This window comes from Chaetodon auriga, chromosome 4 (genome assembly GCF_051107435.1).
Source record: "Chaetodon auriga isolate fChaAug3 chromosome 4, fChaAug3.hap1, whole genome shotgun sequence".
In the NCBI taxonomy this organism is placed as follows: Eukaryota; Metazoa; Chordata; class Actinopteri; order Chaetodontiformes; family Chaetodontidae; genus Chaetodon; species Chaetodon auriga.
Window position 1 is genome coordinate 9,685,904 of NC_135077.1, and position 22,814 is coordinate 9,708,717.

Sequence of the window (22,814 nt, forward strand, 5' to 3'; positions counted from 1 at the left end):
ATGCGATACCGATGATTCACTTGAGAAATCAGGCAAGCTGAGTTACAGCGCAGCTCGAAATGTCTGAAAGCGCAGATAGTTCGCAGTTATGACTTGCAGAGTCATCCAAACGCAAAAGAGGGCTGTGCGTAAAACTCCTCCAAAAGTGGGCAATGGTACTCCCGCAAAATGAGTTCTAAATCCATTCAAAGCCAAAAAGTTTGGATAAAAGGTCCAGAGGCTCATCCATCATTAGTAACATCCAGTGTTACAGCAACGCGCACAGCGGACCTCAGGATTTTCAAATCAGGATTTTTATTTTATTTTATTGTATTTTTTTAAGGTCAGCTGATGTTTAAATGGGAAGGCCACACTGGCCTATAGTCACGATCGGGGTGCAGACGGCTTCTCTGGTCCTCTTGTGCAGATGGAGTCTGTTTTGTGTCGCCTTCTGGTCTCTTCAGGTCAGCGAATTCTACTTATCCAGACTCTGTTCTCTTTTCTGTCCCCGCTTTCCCGATAGAGACGTAGAGATATGACGCTCTTCCTCGGAACCGACCGCTTCTCTCTCTCTCTCTCTCTCTCTCTCTCTCTCTCTCTCTCTCTCTCTCTCTAGCAACAGCCCCCCGAACACGCTATTATGTTTCCTAACCGACTCCCCAACCCAGCGCACGGGGATCAGACATTCCAGTTTGCTGCAATTGATCCACTGACCTCAATATGCAGTTTAGTTTATCATTTGTAACAGAACTGAGCAACTGCAGGCAGCTGAAAGCAACAGTCACCCCCACTATATGATTTTTACTGTCCTTTCTGGTTTGATGGCTTTACCACTCCTGGTTCGGGTGGAGGATCAATTAAAGCCCCTCAGACCTCACTGTGGGAAGGGCTGGTTGAGATCAAGACCATCATGCCCGGAATAGCGCGTCATCTTTCATGTCATGTCCAGACTGTCTGGGTCTGACAGCTGAATCCTTGTTCGCAGATCTTCAAACGATGCAGATGAGCTATGTTGGTTTTTTTCAACACACTTGTATAAAAAAACATTCATATGCACTCAGAACTCATTCAAATAAGATTTGAAGTCAAAAAGTCACGAGTGTGAGGCACACAAGCAGACCACAAGACTGCCCATGCATGCACACAAACACACACACAAACAGTGACAAAGTGTCAGGTTTCATTCCAGCAATTCGGCTCCCAGTTTAAAAATAGTGGCGCAGATTTGACCTCTACCCTGTGGAGCATGCCAAAGTGGCAAGTGTCCAATAAGGCCTCAGCGGGGTCTGAGTCAGTTTACAATAAATGTGCTTTTTACATTCTTCCATCTAACTTTAGTCCCATAGCTGCGACTATTACTCATTGATGACGACGAGACAGATAAAGGAGAACAGCCAAAGAAAAAAAAAAATGATTGAAACACTCAACAACAAAGAGACACCAAATCACTTGTACGAGTGACATTCAGCTTGTTTTTATTCACGACCTTTCACTGAAGAGCGTTTGCAGATTGATTTAAGCCGAGAGTAATGCACCACATGGAGAAGATGGAGGGATTTCATCGTTTAGGGGGAGAGCAGCGAGGAACAAAAGGCAGGCTATGACAGTAAAGACACTTTTTCCAAAGAGCAATGAAAATGCTCATAAAGCTGCCAGTGTGATGGCACGATGAGGCTGATTTAGCATGCTCGCTCACAGTTGACCTCATGACAGTATTAACTTACATCACACCTGGCCTTTTAGGCATTGTGTAGTACATGACCAAGAGCCGTCAAAGCCGTCAAAGTAAGGCACAGTTGAGAATGCAGATGGAGAGGAGAAACAAGGCAGATAGAGCAGCAGTGCAGTTTGAGTTTCATCAGGTGACCAAAAATGCCGCATCGCTCCACCTCTGCAGAGCCAGACAGCCACAATGTTGAACACTAAAAGTACATTTTTAGTTTACTTCTTAACTGCTGTGACCAAACTGATACCAAGCTCTGAATTAGATGGGACTCAATGGTTCCACAAAGGGGTGCTGCTGGATTGTTGTGATGTAAATACTTTAGAAATGCAAGTATAAATCTAGTTTTTATTCACAGAAAAATGCTGTATTACGTTACTGCTAACGCAAACCAAACACCTCCTACTGCTGCAGCTTCATATTAAAAGTGTGTAGATGGCAAAACATGAATTGACTTTTATTATGAAGTAATCACAGGACATGCAGTGTGCTGGTCAGTGAGACTGACACTGACTGCTATAGCTAAACAAAGGTATGTCTACAAAACAAGAACACAGTCATTTTCAGCGTTTTCTGACTCAGTTTGAAATATTGCAGGGACTAATGGAGCAAAGAGGAGCAGCCACAGTGATAAAGAGCTGCAGGCTGCACACCTGACTCGTGCCATGTGCAGCATAAAATCAGTTCAAAGATCAGTTTCTCACTGAATGACAGAAAAAGGCTAATTACTGCCTGACTTCTTTACTTAAATGACAGTTTGTTTTGCTGCACCCAGAATTCTGTGACCTGTAGTATTAAACCACATTTTGCTGTTAGCACCAGTGACTACAGGTGTCGCCGAATCAACCAGGACTGAAATCTCCGACATTTCCATTTTAAGGCAACATAACCTGAATGACATGATGTCATTCCTGATAGTTAGTAGGTCAGTTCAAAGTTCGACCTGCTGAACAGGCAGAGAGGAAGAACAAACTAGGAGTTTAAATCTGTGCAAATTATCACCTTATTGCATTGAGACCCAAAGCGCAACCACATCGCACTGCGTTAAAATGAGTTCTACTGTATTTGCAGTCAGAAGGCATGTTTGACTTTGTGCCTCGACTTAGCAGTCATTTCCATAAGCTTAGTACTGTAATTTTGTTTCAAGGCTCCAGTGAAATAAGCAGCACCGCTGTGTACATAAAAAAGGGACTGATTATGTTCAGATTCGAGTTTAAGCACTCGGGTACAACAAACAGCATACTGATTAGAAATCACAGGCCTTGGTCTCCCAGAAGACACTGATAATGTGTTATATAACATCACACACATACACTACGCTAATCAAAAACATCATCTTTGATAGAAAAAGTATTTTGGGACCAATCGGTTACGCCCAGTGACCTAGAAGATCTAAGGCAGCTAAGCCAATAGCTGCGTGCGGATGTGCACTTCTTCATTGTCTGGTGAGTCTCCTACAAACTTTAGCCTGCTCATTTTTTTTCTTTGTTGCACAGCTTTTATAAAACTGACGTAATGACTGTTAAGTAATTATGAATTTGGTGATCTAGTCTCAAACCACATTGGTGAATATAAAAGAGGAGAAAAGCAGTCAGACTATTAAGAGACGCACTTTCCACCTTGACCACCAAACCGAGGCCAAACATGACAATTTCTATTTGGTAACAAAAGTGAAGTTACTATGCAGAATCATACAAAAAAATGTCAAAATGTACCTCCAAAAAAAACTTATAAAATATAATAATGAATAAAATAATATAATAATATTCCTTGGTCCGTAAAAACTATGTTACTCTTATTTTTCCCTTGCACACAACAGATAAATCAACGAGCTTTTCGGCAAAAACGTGACCTCGGTACAAAGAGAGCACAGTGAAAACAGCGTCCAATCCCACGGGCTTATACAAACAAAACAGTTCTTGTACACATCAGGCTGTTGAAGGCCGATTTATCTTCTTTTAGGGTGAAGGTCTTGGATCCCAAGGTCCTTTTTTTGTGGGGCTTTTTACATGTCCACAACAAACCACAAGAGGGAGCTACAGAGACGTCTTTTCTTTAACCTTTCTTCAACTCTCTTCAGCATCCCTGATGATCACAGCTCTCTCTGATGAAGAGTTTCAGTCTGTTTGTGCAATTACTCACAGGTCCATGAGCCTCTTTGGAAAGTACATGCACGCATTTTCCCACTCAGTCACTCAAAGGACACACGCACACACACACTCACAGAATACCTTTTACTATGCCAGCACCGACATGTTTGACGCCCCTGACGACATGCCAGAATCGCTACTGTTGTACGACCCTTGACCGTCCGCGAGCCCGCCCAATGAGGATGATGGTGAGGATGAAGACGCTGGTGATGACGACGAGGTGCTGTGCGACCGCAGGATGGCCCCAGCAGCGCTGCAGTGGGGCCGGGGCCCTGGCTCGGGGGTGTAGGTGAAGGTGAGGGCGGTGGCGTAAATGATTCCATCATTGCGGACCAGCGTGACAGGGACCTGGACCGGCTGCCTCACCCAGCGCCAGCCCTCCCTGAAGGCAGAAATGTCCGGCACCACGCAGAGGATGCTCTCTCCACATCTAAGGTAACACACGGATGAGACAGGTTTTTCAGTATTTGAGCCATTGCACACTAAAGTACAGTATATACGGACACAGATACAAACAGCTCACCTGTACATGGTGTCAGCCTCCACATCTCCGAACCACACTCTGAGGTTGGGGGTGAAGTTCTGCCCCGTCAGCTCCAACATTGCCACATCTCCTCCTCCATTTAACTTGACACAGGCGAACAAAAATGGTTTAGTGTCTTCAAAAGGTCCCTACAAGCTGAGTAAAATACAAGCTGACAAAAATATTTTCGACAGCAAGGCTGTGTGTGTGTACCTGCAGACTTTCCACCACAGGGACAGGTGTGACCGGTGTGGGGACGGGGCCCATTCCCTCATAAAAGGTGTATTCCGCCTTGTCAGTGCTAATGATAGTCCAGGAAGCCCCATCGTTAACACTCTCCTTGTTAGTCTCTTTGGAGCACGCTGTGGCCTGGAAAGAAACAACAACACAGAAATGTACTTTTATATCTAACAAGGAGAAAAACACACTGCCGTGGAGTCAGGTAGGAGCTCTGCAATGACAGGAGCGACGATTAGACTCTTCTCTTGCCCTGGAACTGGGTAGACCTCCAATGTGTGAAGTCATTTCACAACACATACCTGCTGGTTGGCAATGCTCTCAGCAGACAGGCTAATGTTCTGTTGTCTATTGGAGGAAACAGCAGCACTATCCCATACTTGTTGAAAAAGCCACTGACAGAAACAAAATAGCTCATACATTCTTGCTTACCAGTAAGAATATTAACATCTTCTTCTCCAAAAACATGAAGTTTGAGCACCTCTTACATCTGCTACTGGTTAGGGAAATCAAAGCCCCATTCATTTTCTCCAAAGACATTGTCAGGTGGCTGACGCTCAGCATGACACTCTCCCAGCTGAATTATCAGTACAAAAGATGGACAAGTGCTTTCCAAATATCTGGATAAAAAGTTGAAGCTACAAGCTTGTGCACATAAAAACACGAGGTGAGAAGTTAACGATGACTCCCAAGGTGCATTTCCACAAACACTGTTCATTCATCAAAATTAGAATGTGTTACATACACCAATAACAGCAGGTGGAAGCTTAGAAATTCCACTGTTGAGAAAAATCTGCAGCTTAAATCAATTTCTGCTTGAATTCTGGGTAAATTGGATGAATTTGGCAACTATGGTGCCGTGTCTTGTCGCGCTGCAACGACAAAGCATTTGGAATTCACTGCAGCTCTGACTCGTGCCTCTGGCTCACTTCTGCTCCATAGCAGCAACCATATTATGGGTATTGTAATTAGAGTCATCTGTTATGCAAAACTGATGGACAAAACTTCTCAGAAACAAAGTTGAAATAATGAGAACTAATGGCCTCAGCATAAAGCTAAGCAACATGAAATTACCTGGAGGAGTCCAACATCTTTATGGTAGGTAACATTGGTATAATTAAAGAAAGAACTGAAATGGGAATACATAATGGGGAGGAAAACATTTAGAGCAAGCAGCTTCTCCTATTTCTTTATACTTTACACTTTACACGTCAGGGTGCACATCACTGGTATGCAGGTACTGGGTTAAAGAATGGACAATATCCTGAATGAGATCACAGTGGGTGAACAAGACAACAAATTTGCAGTGCGAAGCTGTCATAATCCAGCAGATGGCGGTAATGCTACACTTAGGGATGACAACCATCATAACACTGAGCAGAAGAAGAGGAAGAAGCAAGTGACTGTCACTGGTCATCAATACTCATTTTTTGTTTACACCGTTTCTTGTTAATGCTTTGACACAATGAAGGAACCTAAAGTGAGAAATATCCAAAAAAAAACAAAACAAAAAACAGACAGTAAGTGGCTAATTTGTCTTTCTGCCACCAACAAGACACACCCAACCAAACCCGATCAGAAGATATATTGTTCTCATCCACGTCTAGCAGACTAAACAGGTGCGTTTTATACAAGCTGAAAGAATTTCAAACATTCATTATCTGAATAACACGAAAAGAATAAGATGCACACAAATGCGGCACGAGTTATTGTTAACAGACAAGCTAGTCAAGCTGAAAAGTCCAGTTACCCACTGCAAAAAAAAACAGCAAACTCTGTGTAATATTTTTTCCCAAAGCATTTCATGAGGCTAAACACACACATCCTGTGCCTTCCTATAATAACTTGGTCCAAATAGTAAATACAAGCAACCCAGACTCCAACATCAATACAGTGTTTAAATGATCTCTTACACTGCATTTGAGCATCTCGTCTGTCAGCCCTGATGGCACATTCACATGTCAGGAGACAGAGACGACTGACCCAAAGCCAGCTGAGACGGCAAATCTGAGGCTCAACCAGGAAGTGGGAGGTGCCCCTTCATCATCTACACTGCAGGAAACTGTGTTTAGTAAGACCACATTATGTATGGGATGAAGACCAAACACATCTCCTGGTTCCTATGTACACCCCTGTTTATAGGAAAATAAAGACTTGAATGAAGACTTCCATATAAACTGTCTCCTGTTTTTTTTAATCAATGCAAAAAACTGGTAACTGATATTTTACAAGAGCCAAATTCAAAAAGCAGAATTAAAACAACTCCAACAAAACCACTCAAACCTGTGTGTGTGTGTGTGTGTGTGTGTGTGTGTGTTTGCCCACCTGGAACTGGATGATCCTCTCCTGTGAGAGACAGAGATACATCCTCTCTGTATCTTTCAGGTAGAAGCAGCACTTGTGAAGCTGGGACACTGGGTCATCTGCATCTAACAACGCAGTCTGCTTGTCCACTTTGCGAATCACCTGAGGAAGTGAGGCAAGCACGGCCATCATAAATGCACAGAAACAAATAACGTACATAGAGTAATGTGCACGTTAACGCAAACGCATTTGCACAAACATCCCTCCGTAAGGTTGAGCGTTTCTATTTGCATACCATCTGATTGTGGTTACACGAGATTGCTGATGGGCAATCTGATAACCAGGGGGCAGCATGAGAAGGGGGGTGTCGGGAGTTTCATCACAGCACGTCGGTGAAATGCCAGATTTTGTGGATATTATCAGTGTTACCCTGATGCCAGAGGTGAGCCGAAGGATGTAACACAGGCACATCTGTGAGCCATATCACAATTCTAATCGCATCCATATTGATAATTACTTTCATGGAGTGCAGAGGAAAGTTCTGATGAGTGGGCATATAGAGAAGAGAGACGCAGGGTGTCAGATCAAACTGGTCTGTAATGAAGTACTTAAAATTCGCTCATCACTTGTGCTGATTAACACAGCTCAGCGGGAGGACACGCCGCTCCATCAGAAAGCTCTCTCAGTGCACAGCAGGGAGCACAGTCTACAGATGAAGTTACAACCCTGTTTCCAAAAAAGTTGGGACGTTCTGTAAAACGTAAATAGAAACAGAATGTGGTGATTTGCAAAAAAATTGAGAGCCCATATTTAATTGAAAAAAGCTGACAGACAACATATCAAATGTTGAAACTGAGTAATTTCATTGGTTTTTGAAAGTTGTATCCTCTTTTAAAATCTGATGCTGGCAACGTGTGAATTAGGTTAACTGGCAGCAGGTTAGCAACATGACTGGGTATAAAAAGAGCCTCCCAGAGAGGAGGAGTCTTTCTGGAGTAAAGATGGGGAGGGGTTCACCACTCTGTGACAGACTGTGCAGGCAAATAGTGCAACACCTTAAGAATAATGTTTCTGAATGTAAGATTGCAAAGAATTTCGGAATTTCTTTCTCTACAATACACAATGTCATTAAAAGATTCAGAAAATCTGAAGAAATTTCTGTATGTGAGGGACGAGGCCGAAAACCAATATTGGATTGCCTTGATCTTCAGGCCTCAGACGGCACTGCATTGAAAACAGACCCGATTCTGTAGTGGACAAAAACCATCGTCTGTGAACACAGTTCATGGCCACAAATGCAAGCTGAAACTCTCCAATGCAAAGAGGAAACTGCATATAAACCAGATCAGAAATGCTACCAGCTTCTCTGGTCCTGAGCTCATTTAAGATGGACTAAGACAAAGTGAAAAACTGTCCTGTGGTCTGACGAGTCAAAATGTGTAATTCTTTTTGGAAATCACAAACGTCCTCGTCCTCCAGGCTAAAGAGGAGAGGGACCATCACACTTGTTGTGAGCACACAGTTCAAAAGCCAGCATCTGTGATGGTATGGAGTCTTGACTCATCACCAATTGAACATGTTTGGTACATTATGAAGGAGACCCTGAACTGTAGAGCAGCAAAAATCGCCATTCCAACCATTCCCCTTTCAAAATGACATCAGTTGGTCTCCTCAGCTCCCAAAAACTTAAAGTGTTGTTAAAAGAAGAGGTGATGCAGCAGAGTGCTCAACACGAGCCTGACCCGACGTTTTAGAAATGTGTTGCTGGCATCAAATTCTAAATGAGGATTTCATTTTCAAAAATAATGAAAAAAAAATCTCAGTTTCAACATTTCATATGTTGTCTTAGTGCTGATTTCAACTAAATCAGCGGTTTCAGTATTTTGCAAATCATCACATTCTGTTTCTATTTACATTTTCGACCAACTTTTTTTTGTAATTGTAGTTAAAATCACCTTCAACAATCATCGATCATCCCTTCAATCATCGATATACGATCCAATCAGGACACAAGCCTATCCCTATGTGCATATTTAAGTTCACTGGTGATATGACAACTCACTTCCTCACAAACACTAGACAACTGACAGATGAACTGACATACACAGACACATGCATACCAGTCTGGGCAGGGCCATGCCAGTAACTGAGCACACCAGCTTGACCGTCTGGCCATAGTGAATATAGCCGTCTCTCACAGCGAACTCCTCTCCTTCAGACTCCTCATCGTCCACTAAGCAAAATGACACAAAACAGAAAAATAATGTCAACAAATGTGTATCTTCTTTTGTGCAGGAAGAGTTTAACAAATGGGTACAAAGGTTAAAAGAAAATGGGGGGAAAATAATCCAAAAAGAAACAGATAAAGACAACGTGTGACTCACAGAGGTGGATGTAGAAGGCGCCCCACTGTTGGGAGCTGGCGAGAAAGTTCCCCCCCTCCACATGAAGATATCTGGTACTAACTGTCTGGGAACGCAGGCGGTTAAACAACGCCACCTTCGTCCCTGAAGCGATGCACACTGGAGACAGTGAAAGACAGGAAGGGTGAGAGTGAGAGGTGAGAGAGAATCTTTACAGGAGCTGCCGTGTGAGTGTGTGTGTGTGTGTGTGTGTGTGTGTTTTGATGCATCCTGCAACTCACAATCTGCATTTTTCAAGGACTGTTTCTTCTTGGAGGGCTTGGAGATGACCTTGATCCTCTTGCTGAGGAAGACTCCGATGTTGGCACTGTTCCCATACAGCATTTTCACAGACAGCATGAAGTGTTTCCTTTTATCTGAATCACTGATATACAGTGTCTTAGCTGTGCAGAAGTGCTGAAGAGCAGGGAAAGGATAGAGGTTAGGGGATTTTGTGTGTGGTGTGTGTTTTCATTTGCCCCCCCTCCCCTCCCCCCTTTCACTTCCCTCTTGTGTCCTTCTGGGAACAAGTTCATTAGTGGAATTGCTGCTATAAGAAAACACAACGACACGCAAGAACAGCAGCTACAGCGCGAACATGAAGGTTTTGCAGTGAACAACAGAGGCTATGGTTGAACTGCAAAGCAAAGCAGATGCACATTTCATGCTGTGGTTACTATGGTTTATCAGTAGTGGAAAAAAACAAGCACCCTGTGAAATGTGAGAGAGAGCGAAGTATGGGAAGAGGATGTGAGCAGCGAAGATTTCCAACACCAAAACCCATGCAGTGTTATCAAAAACGCGAACCCACCTTCCCTTCCAGGTTGAGCTGCTGCATCTCCTGCTCACTGTTGCCTATCCCGATGAATGCACACGGCTGGGCCTCCTGCTCTGTGCAACCCTCCTTCTCCATAAGCTCTAACTTCTTCTGCCAGCCACTGCCCATCAGATACACACATGGTGGAGGGCAGAAAAACCTAATTGCCACAAGCAGAAGTCAAAAACATCCACGCAAATATAAAAACAGGGGGTCCAATGCATGTGTTTCAAACAGCAGAGATATTTCCACAGACCTTTTTTCATTGCCATATGACTTTTGTGCAACTTTTGCATGCAGTATGAGCACTGTTTGATCGTCTTTCCCCTTCAAGTAATTCCTCATAGCCTCCCTGAAATGAGGGGAGGAAAATCACATGTTAACACTTTGACAGCACAGTGCAAATTGTTCCAACATCTACTTCAAACAAGTTGCTTTCATGCAGCTTGAGGGGCGCCTGTGTTTCTCTCTACCTTGTCAAATGCTGAGGCTGAGGTCGCTCACCAAACTTCCTGCAAAACAAAAACATGAGGGTACAAGGTGTTTACACGTGGTTTCAGTGCCGGGGCCAGATAGCAGAGATCAGAACAACAAGTTTGAGTGAAAGAGGGTGAAAAACATTGAGAGGCAAAGTGCACAGTGTCAGTGACACCTGTAATGCAGGGCGACTTGTGCTCGCATATTGTTATGGACTCAGAGAAACGTGTGGGACCACAGAACCACACATGGTGAACTGTTTTGCCTACTTCTCGTGCTGTTACACCTGCAATGGAGCTTCTGTACAGTACACAGTATTGTCATGATGCAATAGTGCATTGGTACTATAAAATACTATTAACTCTCTGTTTGAGCTACTTTTTGATAAAGGGGAAACTTAAGTAGACCCATAAATGTATGCTGAGGATGGTGCTTAAATGATCTCTAACTACCAAAGGCAACTGCTATGATGTTGCAGTCTGAGCAGTTTGTGAAGATATTACACTGTTGCTGTGCTCAGTTTGTGGAAACAGACATACAGAAATTGAACAGGCACAGAAGAAGTAGTTCAGCCAAAATTTTAAACTGACAAAAAGTTTCTGAAGTAGCTTGAAACAAGAGTCAATATCGTACGACAACCCAACAACTGGCACAGAAGCCAGGCAAAGAATAGTTTTTGCACAACTGACCCCACATCAAGCCACAAGCAGCACCGTGGGGTAAGCTAACCGAGGTCAGGGCGACTATGCTAACCCCTCAAAACATCCCTCAGAACCGCCACGAACCGGCGACGGTTTCTCACAAGATAACAAAACTTTTTTTTCTGGTAACATAAGGCTTTAAATTTCAGCACTTACCCCGTAACAACGGGCGCCATCTTCCAAATAAGTCCCCCCCTCCGACAAAAAAAAAAAAAAAAGTCCAACAATCGCGAGATCCCTCCCCCAGCCCCCTCACCAAAGCCAACGGCACAACAGAGGACTGGAAGGCAAAAGCAGGGAGAGAAAGAGGGGGAGGTGTGACGGGGCAAAGGGGTGAGAAGAGGGGGAGGGAGTGGCAACGGGCAGAGGGCAGACGCCAAAACAACAGGCGTGGGAAAGTTACAAAGTCGCGCGAGAACGGAAAAACTCTCACAATAGACATGAACGAAGAGGGGCTAATTATATCGCGAGATGAAGAGGAACCCTCACAACTTGCTTTTTTTTTTCTTTCCACAACGCAGCCACACTGTAACTCGATTCCCACGCCTTATTGAGCAACAAAGCAAACTACACCTCTCTGCGTTGAACGGCTGGAAACACAGCCTGAAGATAACACAGCTTTCTGTGAAGAAATATCTAATAAAAATATTCATAGGGCATTTATAAGACTAGGGATTATTAATCTTAGAGAAACATCAGTATGCCTGATCAAAAAGACATGAAGAACATTACAATAAAACCCAGCATCAAACTCAGACAACAGCAAAAATATTTTGGAATTAATTTTATTACATAAATGTATTTTCAAATTGCAAATATAAAAAATAAATGTATAAAAGTTTGACCAAATGAATTGAATCAATTTAGAGAGCGCTAAATGAACAATTACTCCACAGTCTCTCACAGCATTCAGATATTCTACAAATTGAACACATGATTTTTGCAAAGTGTCTTAAAACTAATGTTTATATTCTAGCCACTGAAGGGGACACATTTATATTGTGAGAGAACGGCATCATAGTTTTATGATGAGGTAAAACATCACCAAATACATATTTTTTTCAAATCTCACAATTAACCTACTGTACATGGGCAACATACAGTAGAAGAGCTTTCAATAAATTCTGGCCTCATTTTAGAAAATGTGACTCAAAAAGAGGAAATCTTTGGCAGGAGAAAGTCAAACCATTTTGCTAATGCTAACATAAAAAGACGTATGTGTAACAGAAACAAAAGAGCTGTGACTTCTGTTTTTGAAAACCTAAACACAAAGATAAACGCACATGCTTCTGATTTAACCAAAATGCAAAGCAAGCAACCTCCAGTGGGTTTCATAGCCATCTGACGTGGCCTCCTTCACTTCCCCTCAGCACTTGGTAACACGCAGCATCGTATGTCACGCCACTGGACACTTGCTGAGCGAGGGGGCAGGGCGTGAGGGGCAACAGAGGACTGCGAATGAGAAACACTTCAGCAAAGTGACAATAATAAATGATGATGAGCTCTACACAAACTCACACATACACAAACAACTAAGGCCAGATATATTTCAGAGGTTTAACTTTTAGAATTTAAAACCTCCACATCCTGTTTCTCCTTGCTTGAATATCATCTTCCACTGTGCAGTGAAAATGATGAAAGATCACCACATGCTTGATATCCTTTTCGCTTGACCTGACATTGTTTACTGCCTCCTTCTGCTCTTGAGGAGTCAATCTCACAAAAACCAACTTCAATCGTCAGAGTAATGCAACAGTGCTTAAGATGGCAGCAGGGTTTCTTCCAAGGGGAAGTCAACAAGGGCTTGTTAAACCACTACTGTGCCACCCTGCTGCTGTAGTCTGTGATGCAAGATGAGGAATGAAAGCCAGCATCGATAACACACAGTCAAACAACAATTAATGTCTTCATGCTTCTCAAATTCTCAAACTATTATGGACAAGTTCTTCCTGAGTCGGTTAAGATATCTGGCAGGGATCAGCTGCTTTGTATCTGAGGATCCTTGGGAAAAGTCTTAAAGCAGCGACTAAAAACTGACAACACTGTGAAACAAAAAAGAAGTGCTGTTTGAAAGAAGAAACATATGTTTAGCGACAGAACCGCCATAATTTTGACAAAATAATCAGTCTCCTGTTTCCCGCTTTCCAAGTGTTTTCTTTTCTGCTTTCTGAAAACTCCAGCATTTCTGATGTAAACAATGTCCTCTGCTGTTTTTGTCTGGCTCTGCTTCTAGATTTTCCAGAAAATCTTCTTTCTGTAAAGCACGTAGGAGATGAAGACCCAACAGGAAGTAGCCACAAGGTTCTGGGTGAGGTGCTCAGCGTGAGACTGGCTGTTGGCCATTTGCCAGCGGAAGGGGAAGTACTCCTCAAACACTTCATGGCCCACGTACACAAGGATGGAGTTCATACCTGGAATCACACACACAAATGAGAGTGAACCAAAGGCTGCAAAGATTATAGAGATTTTCCATAAACTGTAAAACATGGGCGCAGTCTCTGTGACATCACATCGGTTTCTGAAGATCCACTTTGAAGCTCAGTGACAGTGGCTCCAGCTGTCGCCATCTTGGCAGTACCTGACTCGGCCAAACTCCGGACTTATCCAAAAATGGGCAAAAAGGTGGAGCGTGGGTGGAGCTGAGGCGGGCTGAATAAAGCTATCGTTGTCTCACTATGCTAACTTTTTTGTACCAGGCTACAAACAGATTTCTTTTTGCTGTAAAGCTGGGTATTTTAATGTGGGGGTCTATGGGAACTGACTCGCTTTTGGAGGCAGCTTCAAGCGGCCTTTTGAGGAACTGCATTTTTGGCCCTTTGGAGTTAAAATGTGTACATTTAGGAGATATTATTTCTACTCTAACAGGCTGAAATGAAATACTGAATTGGTTCATCTGTGGTGTCATCAAGCCCAGTGTACAAAACACGTATTTATAAAACAGACTACAAACCCTGAGCTTATATCTGACAATACAGCGCAATGCTCACCGGGATAGTAGAAAGGTGCTCCAGACCACCACTTCTTCACATCCACTATGTAGTAGACCAGCACTAGCAGCACATACGCAAAGCAGGCCAGTGTCGTCACATAGGACAGAGACCTAGAAAATGAAATGATACAAGAAACAACAGCTGAGATTTAAAGCTCATTATTCATTTTTCAGATTTCCCATCAGCTTCTCAAAAAGTGGTCACTAGTCCACCTGGGGTCTGTAATTATGCTCCACTAAGCTGGAAAATTGTCACTGGCCAACAAAAACATAAAAAATGTCACCAAAAAAGGCACCACGCAGCAGAGCAAATAATGGCATCAGAGCCACAGTGAAGTACTACAGCACTGAAAGTACTAAAAATGCATTAAAACAAAAGACGTCAAAGATATCACACACAAAAAAGCTCGGAATGCTCCTAATAATTTAATTTAAACGGTCTCTTCCTGGCAGCAAACATTCAGTCACCACATCCCGAAAAGCAGTCGCTGAGCAAACAAAAACAAAGGTAAACTCTACCAGAGGTTCTTGTTGACAGGAATGAAGCCCTGGTCTTTGGAACACTTGGTCAGAACTGCTGATATGACTCCCTGTGTGTTACAGGAGACTTTATTATTCACTCAGGAAAACCAAAGTGTTAATAACTGTGTGGAGTAAATCTCAAACACTGAGACTGCCATCGTATGTAGCAGAACAATGACTCATTTCATATACTTTGAAATAATAAATTGATACACGTGCACATTCTGTAGAAGCATTAAGATGTGATACAACAAGTTAATGTGCTTACCAACACGAGGCCCCATATAAGAAACCTTGACAATATACTTCTGTGGAGATCTCTGTAGTGTAAGATTATTTTTCCTGCCTGGTGACATTTAAAATATAATTAAAATATCATATTTTGATTGTTCCAATGATCTATATTATTATACATTTTGACATCATAAATATGAATAAAAGCAAGCCACAAAAAGGGAGAGAGATGCAGGCAAATGCACATTGCAAACCTGTAATCCAAGAAAAGCCATAAGGATCGAGTTGATGCTGCCGAGAACACCTTCTGGATCAAATGGAACCTGAGTTGCATAAATCACCTGAATTCAAATGGAAACGGGCAGATTTTAATAAACATCCTGAGGTTCTAACACAGTTTACCCTTGCATCAACTGTAATATTAGCATGGTTGGCGTTCAGAGAGAAACCTGATACAGAAGCTCAAGCTTAACATCCCAAGTCATAAAAAGACTAAATGTGACCGCAGTTGGTATGTTTGGATTGTTTTGCTGGTCTCTAACCCGCGACGAGGGAGTCTGGTAGATGTGGTTTTCCCCAAGCAGCCATCGGTCAAGGAAACCAGCCGCTCCACCGGTGCAGTTAGCATACAGGCCCATGTCCCCGATCCCACCTGGGCCCAGATAGCCCCTGTTCAGAAGAGTGGGGTAGTGTTTAGATTAAGGTTTAAGAACAAACGCGAAAGTAAGCTGCTGATTATTTGATCAATTTCTTTGCAATACAATGTCAGGAAAATAATCACACTGCAAAAAATACATGAATATACAGCAATTTAGCTTCTTATGCTTGCATACTAGGAAGCAATTATGAGGCATACTGCCACCAAGGCTGTGAAGCTCTCTAAACATATTTCAATGATGTAAAATGTTCAAAGAGTTTAAACTTGGGTCTGAATCAAAAGTGATGAGATAAACACAAATAAAGCATCATCAGACTGAGCTGTCATTGTGTTTCACACAAAAAAACAAAAGACACAAATACTTTTTCAGAAGCGGACAACACCTTGCTGCTTGCTGGGCATTTCCCTTAATACATGCATGCAAAAAAAAACGCAAGCATGTCCCGTTTGACTCACGTTGGGCAATCGGGTACAGGAAGTAGGAAAGTGAGGCAGAGCCACATGATTTCTAACAGAAGCACACACAGCCAGGCCGGCCAGTACAGCAAGATGTCAAGGCCAGGAGACCACCAAGCGTCCTGGAAAACACAGACGCCCCTCAATAAACACTTTTGTTCTCCTTCAAAATACACCAAGCATAAATATATTGCCCATACAGACCGTTGTAAGGATGTCAACATGACCTCTCGCCACCAACAGATCCAGGCAGGCTACAACTAGGTATGACCAGGCCAGGCGCTGCAATACGCCCGGGATCCGCAGGTTGTCCCAGGACACTGTGCAGTGGATGAGGTGAGCACACGTGCAAGCAGAGACAAACGGGAGGAAATGACCACACAAGTCCACAGTTTTACAACAGCATTAAAGGACGTGGTCCATTAATCATCTAAATGTTTGCAATATTGACATCAAAGAAGTGTGTTTATACTCACATGGCCCGTGGCAGTAGTTTGGGTTGATGATGAAGACACCGATGACAAAGAGCTGCAGGCTCCTCCACACAACTTTCCTCAACAGAGAGCAGCGGGTGGAGCCTGCACGGAGCAGGGAGTTGGTGGACAGGGCAATGGATGTCCCCATTATGAACACGAACCTGGTGGAGGAGCCAAACACAAAGTGTGAGGAAAATGAGAGGAAAAAACAGGAGAAATGTGACAATGAGATGAGGCTCGTTAAAGTGTGAGTGCTGGTTTTACACTTCCTGACTGAAAGCTTTACTGAAGGAACTGATCAGGTTTATTATTTTGGTTCGAGACTCTAAGTTCCCTTTATGAGAAGAAAAGTTACAGTGTGGAGTCTGTTACTATTACTATGCATCCACTTTAATGTGTGAGCAGAAACAAAGAGAATTCAAGTAACTGTCCAATTCAAGTGTGGAGTAAACTAATGTACAGTACAGGGAAGACAATTTAAACTGAGCTTACCAGGGGAAGACTAGATCTGCAACAGTAAGTCCTGTAAGGAGATGAATGCAAACTCAACTACAATACCAAGGCAGGTGTGAATAATGACTCATTTGTGACAGTCAATAGTTCAAATTAAAAGTAGTAGAGGTGAGGCTCACCATTCCAGCTTTCATGTCTAAAGAACCAGTATCGGCCCCCTCCGTAGTTCACGAACACCATAATAACCAAGGAGATACTGACAGGAAATGGAGAAAATGCATCATTACTGAAAGACAATGAGTACTGCAACAAGAGGTTATATCAAATGAGGAGAGCAAAGTTACATGATGCATCAAAAACATGACGCAGCACAACGTCAGATCAGGCCAATTGGCTAACAGGTTTCTTTGAACAGTGCTCAGGGGGAGGAGGTCCTACCCTCTGAATGTGTCCAGAGATCGCAGCCTCTTGCTGGGGCTGGGTGGTGGAAGGAGGATGTTGTCAGTAACTGGTGCCACTATCCTGCTGGGGGAGCCCAGTTCCTGCATGATGAAAGCTAATATCAACACTGTTCAACTGGAGGCATACACACCTCTGCACATAACTTTTCAAACAAAATGGTTTACTTATTTTAACGTAGCTATTGTACCATCTTAGCTAACAGGAAACGTGCCCTCCACACAAACACTTACAGAGTTGATGAGCCTCTCCGTCTCCATGGAGCCACTAATTCGGAAGAGGGCAGCCTTCACCACATCAAGCCTGGACAAGAAGCAACCAACCAGTTCAGAAATAATTATACGATATGCACAAGCTCGCTGTTCACACTTGAGACACAAGAATGCATCAAAATCTTTTTATAAAATCAAATGAAATCAGGCCATCATCTGATACAGTGTGTGTAGATTTGGTTTGTTTTTTGTATGTACACAAAACTGTGGAAACAATAAAATGATTTTACTTACCCCAATACTGTTTTTCCAATGGCAAACACCACAGCCAGCCCAACAAAGATAAGAAAAGCTACCAGGATGGCTGCGTGGAAAGAGTGGCTCGTTATCTAAACGTGGCTTTGTACAGCATCAGAACACTCGGACATAATGTCCGCGTCATGCGAGCTCGGCATGAAGGTATTTATGTGAGTGAGACTCACGCATGTAACTGTTGACGGGGTCTCCTTGAGTCACAACAGAGCAGTTGACCACTGAGGAGTCATTCAGATTCTTCACCCACAGAGAGTAGTTCCCGTGCTCCCCGAAGTGGAATGGAAACCTGCAAATTAGAAACAGCAACGCTGACCGCACAGCAAATGTGTTTTCGGATTTCCCCTGTTCAGGTGTAAGTGCAGCATGTCCATGCCGTTTAACTCACGTGCAGAGCTCCAGGTTGAGCGGTGTGCTGTTGAGCTGCAATGTAATTTCATGCTGTGTGCTCACGACGAAGTCCACTGAACTGGGCTGGCCAGGCCTGGGCCCTTCAGGTACCACCCCCAGCTGCTGGTACAAACACTAGCACACACAGATCCAGATCAGAACACCACAGTGTGAAAAACAACTCATTCAGCAATCAGCGGGTGTGGGAGTCTACCTGGTAGCAGTGCTCTGACTTCCAGGACACCACCACCTTTTTATCCAGCTCATTGTTGACTGTCAGAATTGCCTCATCCATCTTCAGGACTATGTGCTTGTGATGAGGGAAGCCAGCTGGAGATAAGAAATGGCAGTAGATCAGACATTACCTAATTTGTTGATAATGTGCAGAAAAGATGCTACAGCCTGCAGGGTAGCTGACCACACCCAAATGTGATGCCCCTCATCACTGAATTTGCGTTATGAACATTATCCATATAATCAGAAACACATAGCACTATGGTAGCTACTGAGCTGGTTAGAACCAAGTGCATGAAGTAATCCCAGCTGCATGCTGGCAACCATATTGTACAAATCACAGAAATCATACCGTGAGGGCTTTGCAGAGGCTACAGCTGCGCAACTAGCTTTCCTTGACTTACCTCAAACCTATGGTCCAATATCGCTATGAACGAGGAGCCTATTCCATGCCAAAGTGTGTGGGAGCTAAATGAGTTCCCAGAGTGGGAAATAATAATCCTGTCCAATCTAACTGCAAGCTACAGCCAGTCAGCTAACGCTGCCGCCTGGAAGAGGAGGAAAGCATGTGAGACAGCTGGAATTATGGCTGCCGAGCCCCATGGTCACATGCTGAGATAATCCGTAAACTACCCCCAGGAGGGAAGTTCAAACGACTGGGACTCCTTCTCCTTAGACTGTCAAACTGTTTCCTTCGGTCGGAACTGTGGTGTCTTCTTCTACAGTTAGCCCCGAGCTAACACATTTTATAATCCAATGATTAAATACTTCAGTGACACATCTATCGTGGCCAATTTTCAGTTGGTTGTTGAAAGCTATCCTTGTTGCTGCAAGGCCATTTGAACACATAAAAGGGTGTAAAATTGGCTGGACGTGAGGTAATTAGCTATAGCTAAGCTAGTTAAGAAGCGATGTCCTGTCGTGAGTTTTCACTTGACAAGAGTCCCGGGTACTTACCGGCAGATGTTTCAGCTGTCAGCGGCACCACGCAAACGGCTACAACCAAAGCAATGGCAGCCACGGCAAACATATCATATTTCTCTGGTTGTGTCATGTCTTTCTGTCTTGCCTTCACCCCTACGACTGAAGATGTGTCTTTAGACTTTTTTGGCTTCCTCTTTGCCATGGCAATTGCCACTTTCGACCTTTCCTTGTTTTCACATTGTAGGGGGAGCGATGAGGGACAAAGTACATTGTTTACGCTACCTGTTAGCTGCCCTCAACGGGATCACTACCTGGGGATCAATCCCACTTGGAGACTTGTTCTTTTTAAAGAACTACTGAGGCAACCATAAACGGATAGTAGCGTGTGTGTTATTTGTGATGAATGTTAATTAAACTGCCCCCTCGTTGTTTTTGGTGTTGTAAATAGACTGAGGAACTTAACCTGCATAAAATCTCACAAATCAATCAATCATCAATAATAACGCAATAATGATGTTTGGTAGGTGTCAACACACATTTAAAGCGTTTCTTCCTGATTATTTGTTACAGACTAAAAGGGATTTGCAAATGAGCAGTACTCTTTTCCATTACACCTCTACATTGTCATTACGCAGGGGAAAATCAGGCCCATGTCTTTTATTATTTCGACTGACGCATGCGCACACGCTGTGATAGCAAGGACTACAAATCGATAGTCGAGTGACTCAACGGCGTCTCCCACCGGACTTTTTTTTATCACAATGGCAGATAAACAAAATGCTCAGAAAAGGTAATTTTAATGTTAGCCAATTAATAACGTTTTACTGCGAAGCTACACATGAATTAGAAACAAAAGATTGATTAAACGGGCACTATTAAGTAACCTTGTACCTAGTTAGTTTAGACGACAAAGCGACTTGGCTAGTTAGCATTGTTGGCTAACATTGTCACCCACCCATTTTCACTATTTTCTGTCATGTTTTCGGTCTCGCCTTTGCTCTCTTGCAGTGTCAAAATAGCTGCTGGGGCAGTAGTGTGTGTTGAAAGTGAAATTAGAGGAGATGTCACCATAGGTAAGATGCTTGCTTTAGGTCAGTCGCAAGTACTTAACTGCTGACTTGACAAAAGTTGCATTATACCTTAAATCGGATCAGACTCATAACTGCTTTTACGTTACCTTACCTTTTAAATGATATTTTCTCAGGTCCTAGGACAGTTGTCCACCCAAAAGCTCGTATCATTGCTGAGGCAGGACCCATCGTGATTGGAGAGGGCAATTTGATCGAGGAACAAGCTCTGATCATTAATGGGTAACTTAAAATCCCCTATACTGTACATCACTGTTACACATACAAGATGGGTTATATTTGCACAAGTTGGCCTCTCACAGTTTCATCCTTATTTGCACCTTAATGATTATAAGGTTGCTTTTTCTACCCTACAGGTACCCAGAAAACATCACACCCGATTCTGAGGTGGAACCGAAGACAATGACCATTGGCATGAACAATGTATTTGAGGTTGGCTGTGGTATCCTTTGACTTGCCTGACTGGTCTTATTCTATTAGTCAAATGATGTCGCATTATAACCATGTCATGAATCTCAGCTGTCAAAAATGAATTTAGCCTTAGCTGACGACTAACAGTATCACAAACCCTGAAAATAGGGGACAACAACGTGATAGAATCTAAAGGTGGGATATTTTGGAGTCTTTTTTTTTTTTTGGCTTTGTGTGTATATTTGTCTGGGAGCATCTCACATCTGCAGAGAAAGACAGAGAATTGACGTGAACAAGGTCACTCACCGTGTCAAATATCCTCTGTTTTGCTGTCTAGCTGATGTTGGTAGGAATGTAATCCTCACCAGCGGCTGTATCATTGGAGCCTTCTGTCAGGTCAACACCTGTGAAGTGATACCTGAGAACACGGTTATCTACGGCTCCGGATGTATGAGGCGGGTTCAGACAGAGAGACCACAGGTATGGATATGCATGGCTGCGATGTGATTAGCTTTTTTCCATTACAGTTTATGTGTAGGGGTGGATCATAGAAATATAGGGTTTATCTGTCGGAGAGATGTTGATTGAACTGTATGGGTAACTGGAGGTTGTAGTTTGTGGTGGTGTTTTAGTAGATTGCATGGTAATTGCACAGATTTTAGTGCCAGTCCACCCACATCTTGAAATTGGCTTCTCTATATACAATGCCTATTTAATAATTCTGGACAGTTCATTTCTGACCAGCATCAGAGCTGGCACATCGTCATTCTGATAAACATAATACTGTATGTGAACATGTATTTATGGTGGCGGGTTCCCATAGCGGACCTGTCCTATAATTTAAAAAATAAAAGAAATCTGTGAAATGCATAGTACACAGAAGTATGTGTTGAAGTTCGATCAGGCCAGCCCGTTTTTATAGTCCTCCACTAACATTAACACTGGAGGTACCTCTAGGTGGTCCTACGAGAGTTCACTCATTACTGCCTACAACTGCATGCAGCGGGGGTCGGGGCACCATAAGTTTGACAAAGTGTACCACAATTTATGGTACTGCTTTGTAGTTTTTAATTTCCATTGGGTATTTTTTCCATAGTCGCTTCAACCTGTCCAGGAAAACACCATAAATCTTAGTTTTTCAGGTCTGCTGTGGTCTTCAGCGGTAGTGCAAGATTTCCAAACTTGGTCAGTGTCTGAGTCTGAAAGCTTTGTGGAAAAACACCACTTCGTCCTCAGCTTACACACTTCTGTTTTGTCGTCTTTACAGCCCCAGACTCTTCAGCTCGACTTCCTGATGAAGATTTTGCCAAACTACCACCACTTAAAGAAAACCGTTAAAGCAGGCCACAGTGCCAGCTAAAACTGAACTGAATGCTTTTTAAGTTGACTTGTAAATGGCTCGCAGACCCGTATTTAAATAGGTTGTTGGAAAGAAGCATGAATGTATATAATTATATAATATGTACCCAGCTTCATCAGTGCTTTTTCTCACTTACTGATAAGTATTTTCTACTCAAACCGCAACAGCTGATTAAGCATTTCATCTTTATCTTGCTGTGCTGATGTACCCTTTTCTATGATTAATTAAATAACCTCAAAAATGCTGATGGCGTGCTCCACGTACTGATTTATGATCACAGTGGTTAATGGAATTTCATCAATAGGTTGAAAATAGCGCTGTAA

General features: G+C 43.0%; 3 protein-coding genes across 4 annotated transcripts; 1 reads left to right on the forward strand and 2 right to left on the reverse strand.

The window, feature by feature from the left end:
• Window positions 1–1,457: 1,457 nt before the first annotated feature.
• rbpja (recombination signal binding protein for immunoglobulin kappa J region a) lies at window positions 1,458–11,494 on the reverse strand. The gene is made up of 11 exons (XM_076728774.1): window positions 11,470–11,494; window positions 10,609–10,647; window positions 10,392–10,487; window positions 10,130–10,295; window positions 9,561–9,735; window positions 9,301–9,438; window positions 9,037–9,149; window positions 6,938–7,078; window positions 4,589–4,744; window positions 4,376–4,479; window positions 1,458–4,282 (listed from the first exon to the last, which is right to left on the reverse strand). Exons 1-11 carry the CDS (start codon window positions 11,487–11,489, stop codon window positions 3,940–3,942), a joined length of 1,491 nt encoding a protein of 496 aa, XP_076584889.1. The 5' UTR covers window positions 11,490–11,494; the 3' UTR covers window positions 1,458–3,939.
• A 594-nt stretch (window positions 11,495–12,088) lies between these two features.
• Window positions 12,089–19,847, reverse strand: hgsnat (heparan-alpha-glucosaminide N-acetyltransferase). Of its 2 annotated transcripts, none has more exons than XM_076728772.1 (18): window positions 19,666–19,847; window positions 18,689–18,804; window positions 18,473–18,609; window positions 18,255–18,373; window positions 18,067–18,136; window positions 17,794–17,863; window positions 17,540–17,643; window positions 17,281–17,357; window positions 17,141–17,171; window positions 16,649–16,809; window positions 16,377–16,492; window positions 16,173–16,294; window positions 15,601–15,727; window positions 15,313–15,399; window positions 15,093–15,170; window positions 14,822–14,892; window positions 14,301–14,413; window positions 12,089–13,724 (listed from the first exon to the last, which is right to left on the reverse strand). In XM_076728772.1, the coding sequence occupies exons 1-18, from the start codon at window positions 19,832–19,834 to the stop codon at window positions 13,543–13,545; spliced, it is 1,950 nt and encodes a 649-aa protein (XP_076584887.1). In that variant the 5' UTR covers window positions 19,835–19,847; the 3' UTR covers window positions 12,089–13,542. The 2 variants fall into 2 exon arrangements, with proteins under 2 accessions (XP_076584887.1, XP_076584888.1); XM_076728773.1 differs by lacking the exon at window positions 19,666–19,847 and adding an exon at window positions 19,113–19,327.
• A 486-nt stretch (window positions 19,848–20,333) lies between these two features.
• LOC143319589 (dynactin subunit 6-like) lies at window positions 20,334–22,738 on the forward strand. The gene is made up of 7 exons (XM_076728676.1): window positions 20,334–20,422; window positions 20,641–20,705; window positions 20,837–20,942; window positions 21,077–21,162; window positions 21,279–21,326; window positions 21,469–21,611; window positions 22,399–22,738. The coding sequence occupies exons 1-7, from the start codon at window positions 20,394–20,396 to the stop codon at window positions 22,489–22,491; spliced, it is 570 nt and encodes a 189-aa protein (XP_076584791.1). The 5' UTR covers window positions 20,334–20,393; the 3' UTR covers window positions 22,492–22,738.
• The last annotated feature ends 76 nt before the right edge of the window (window positions 22,739–22,814 follow it).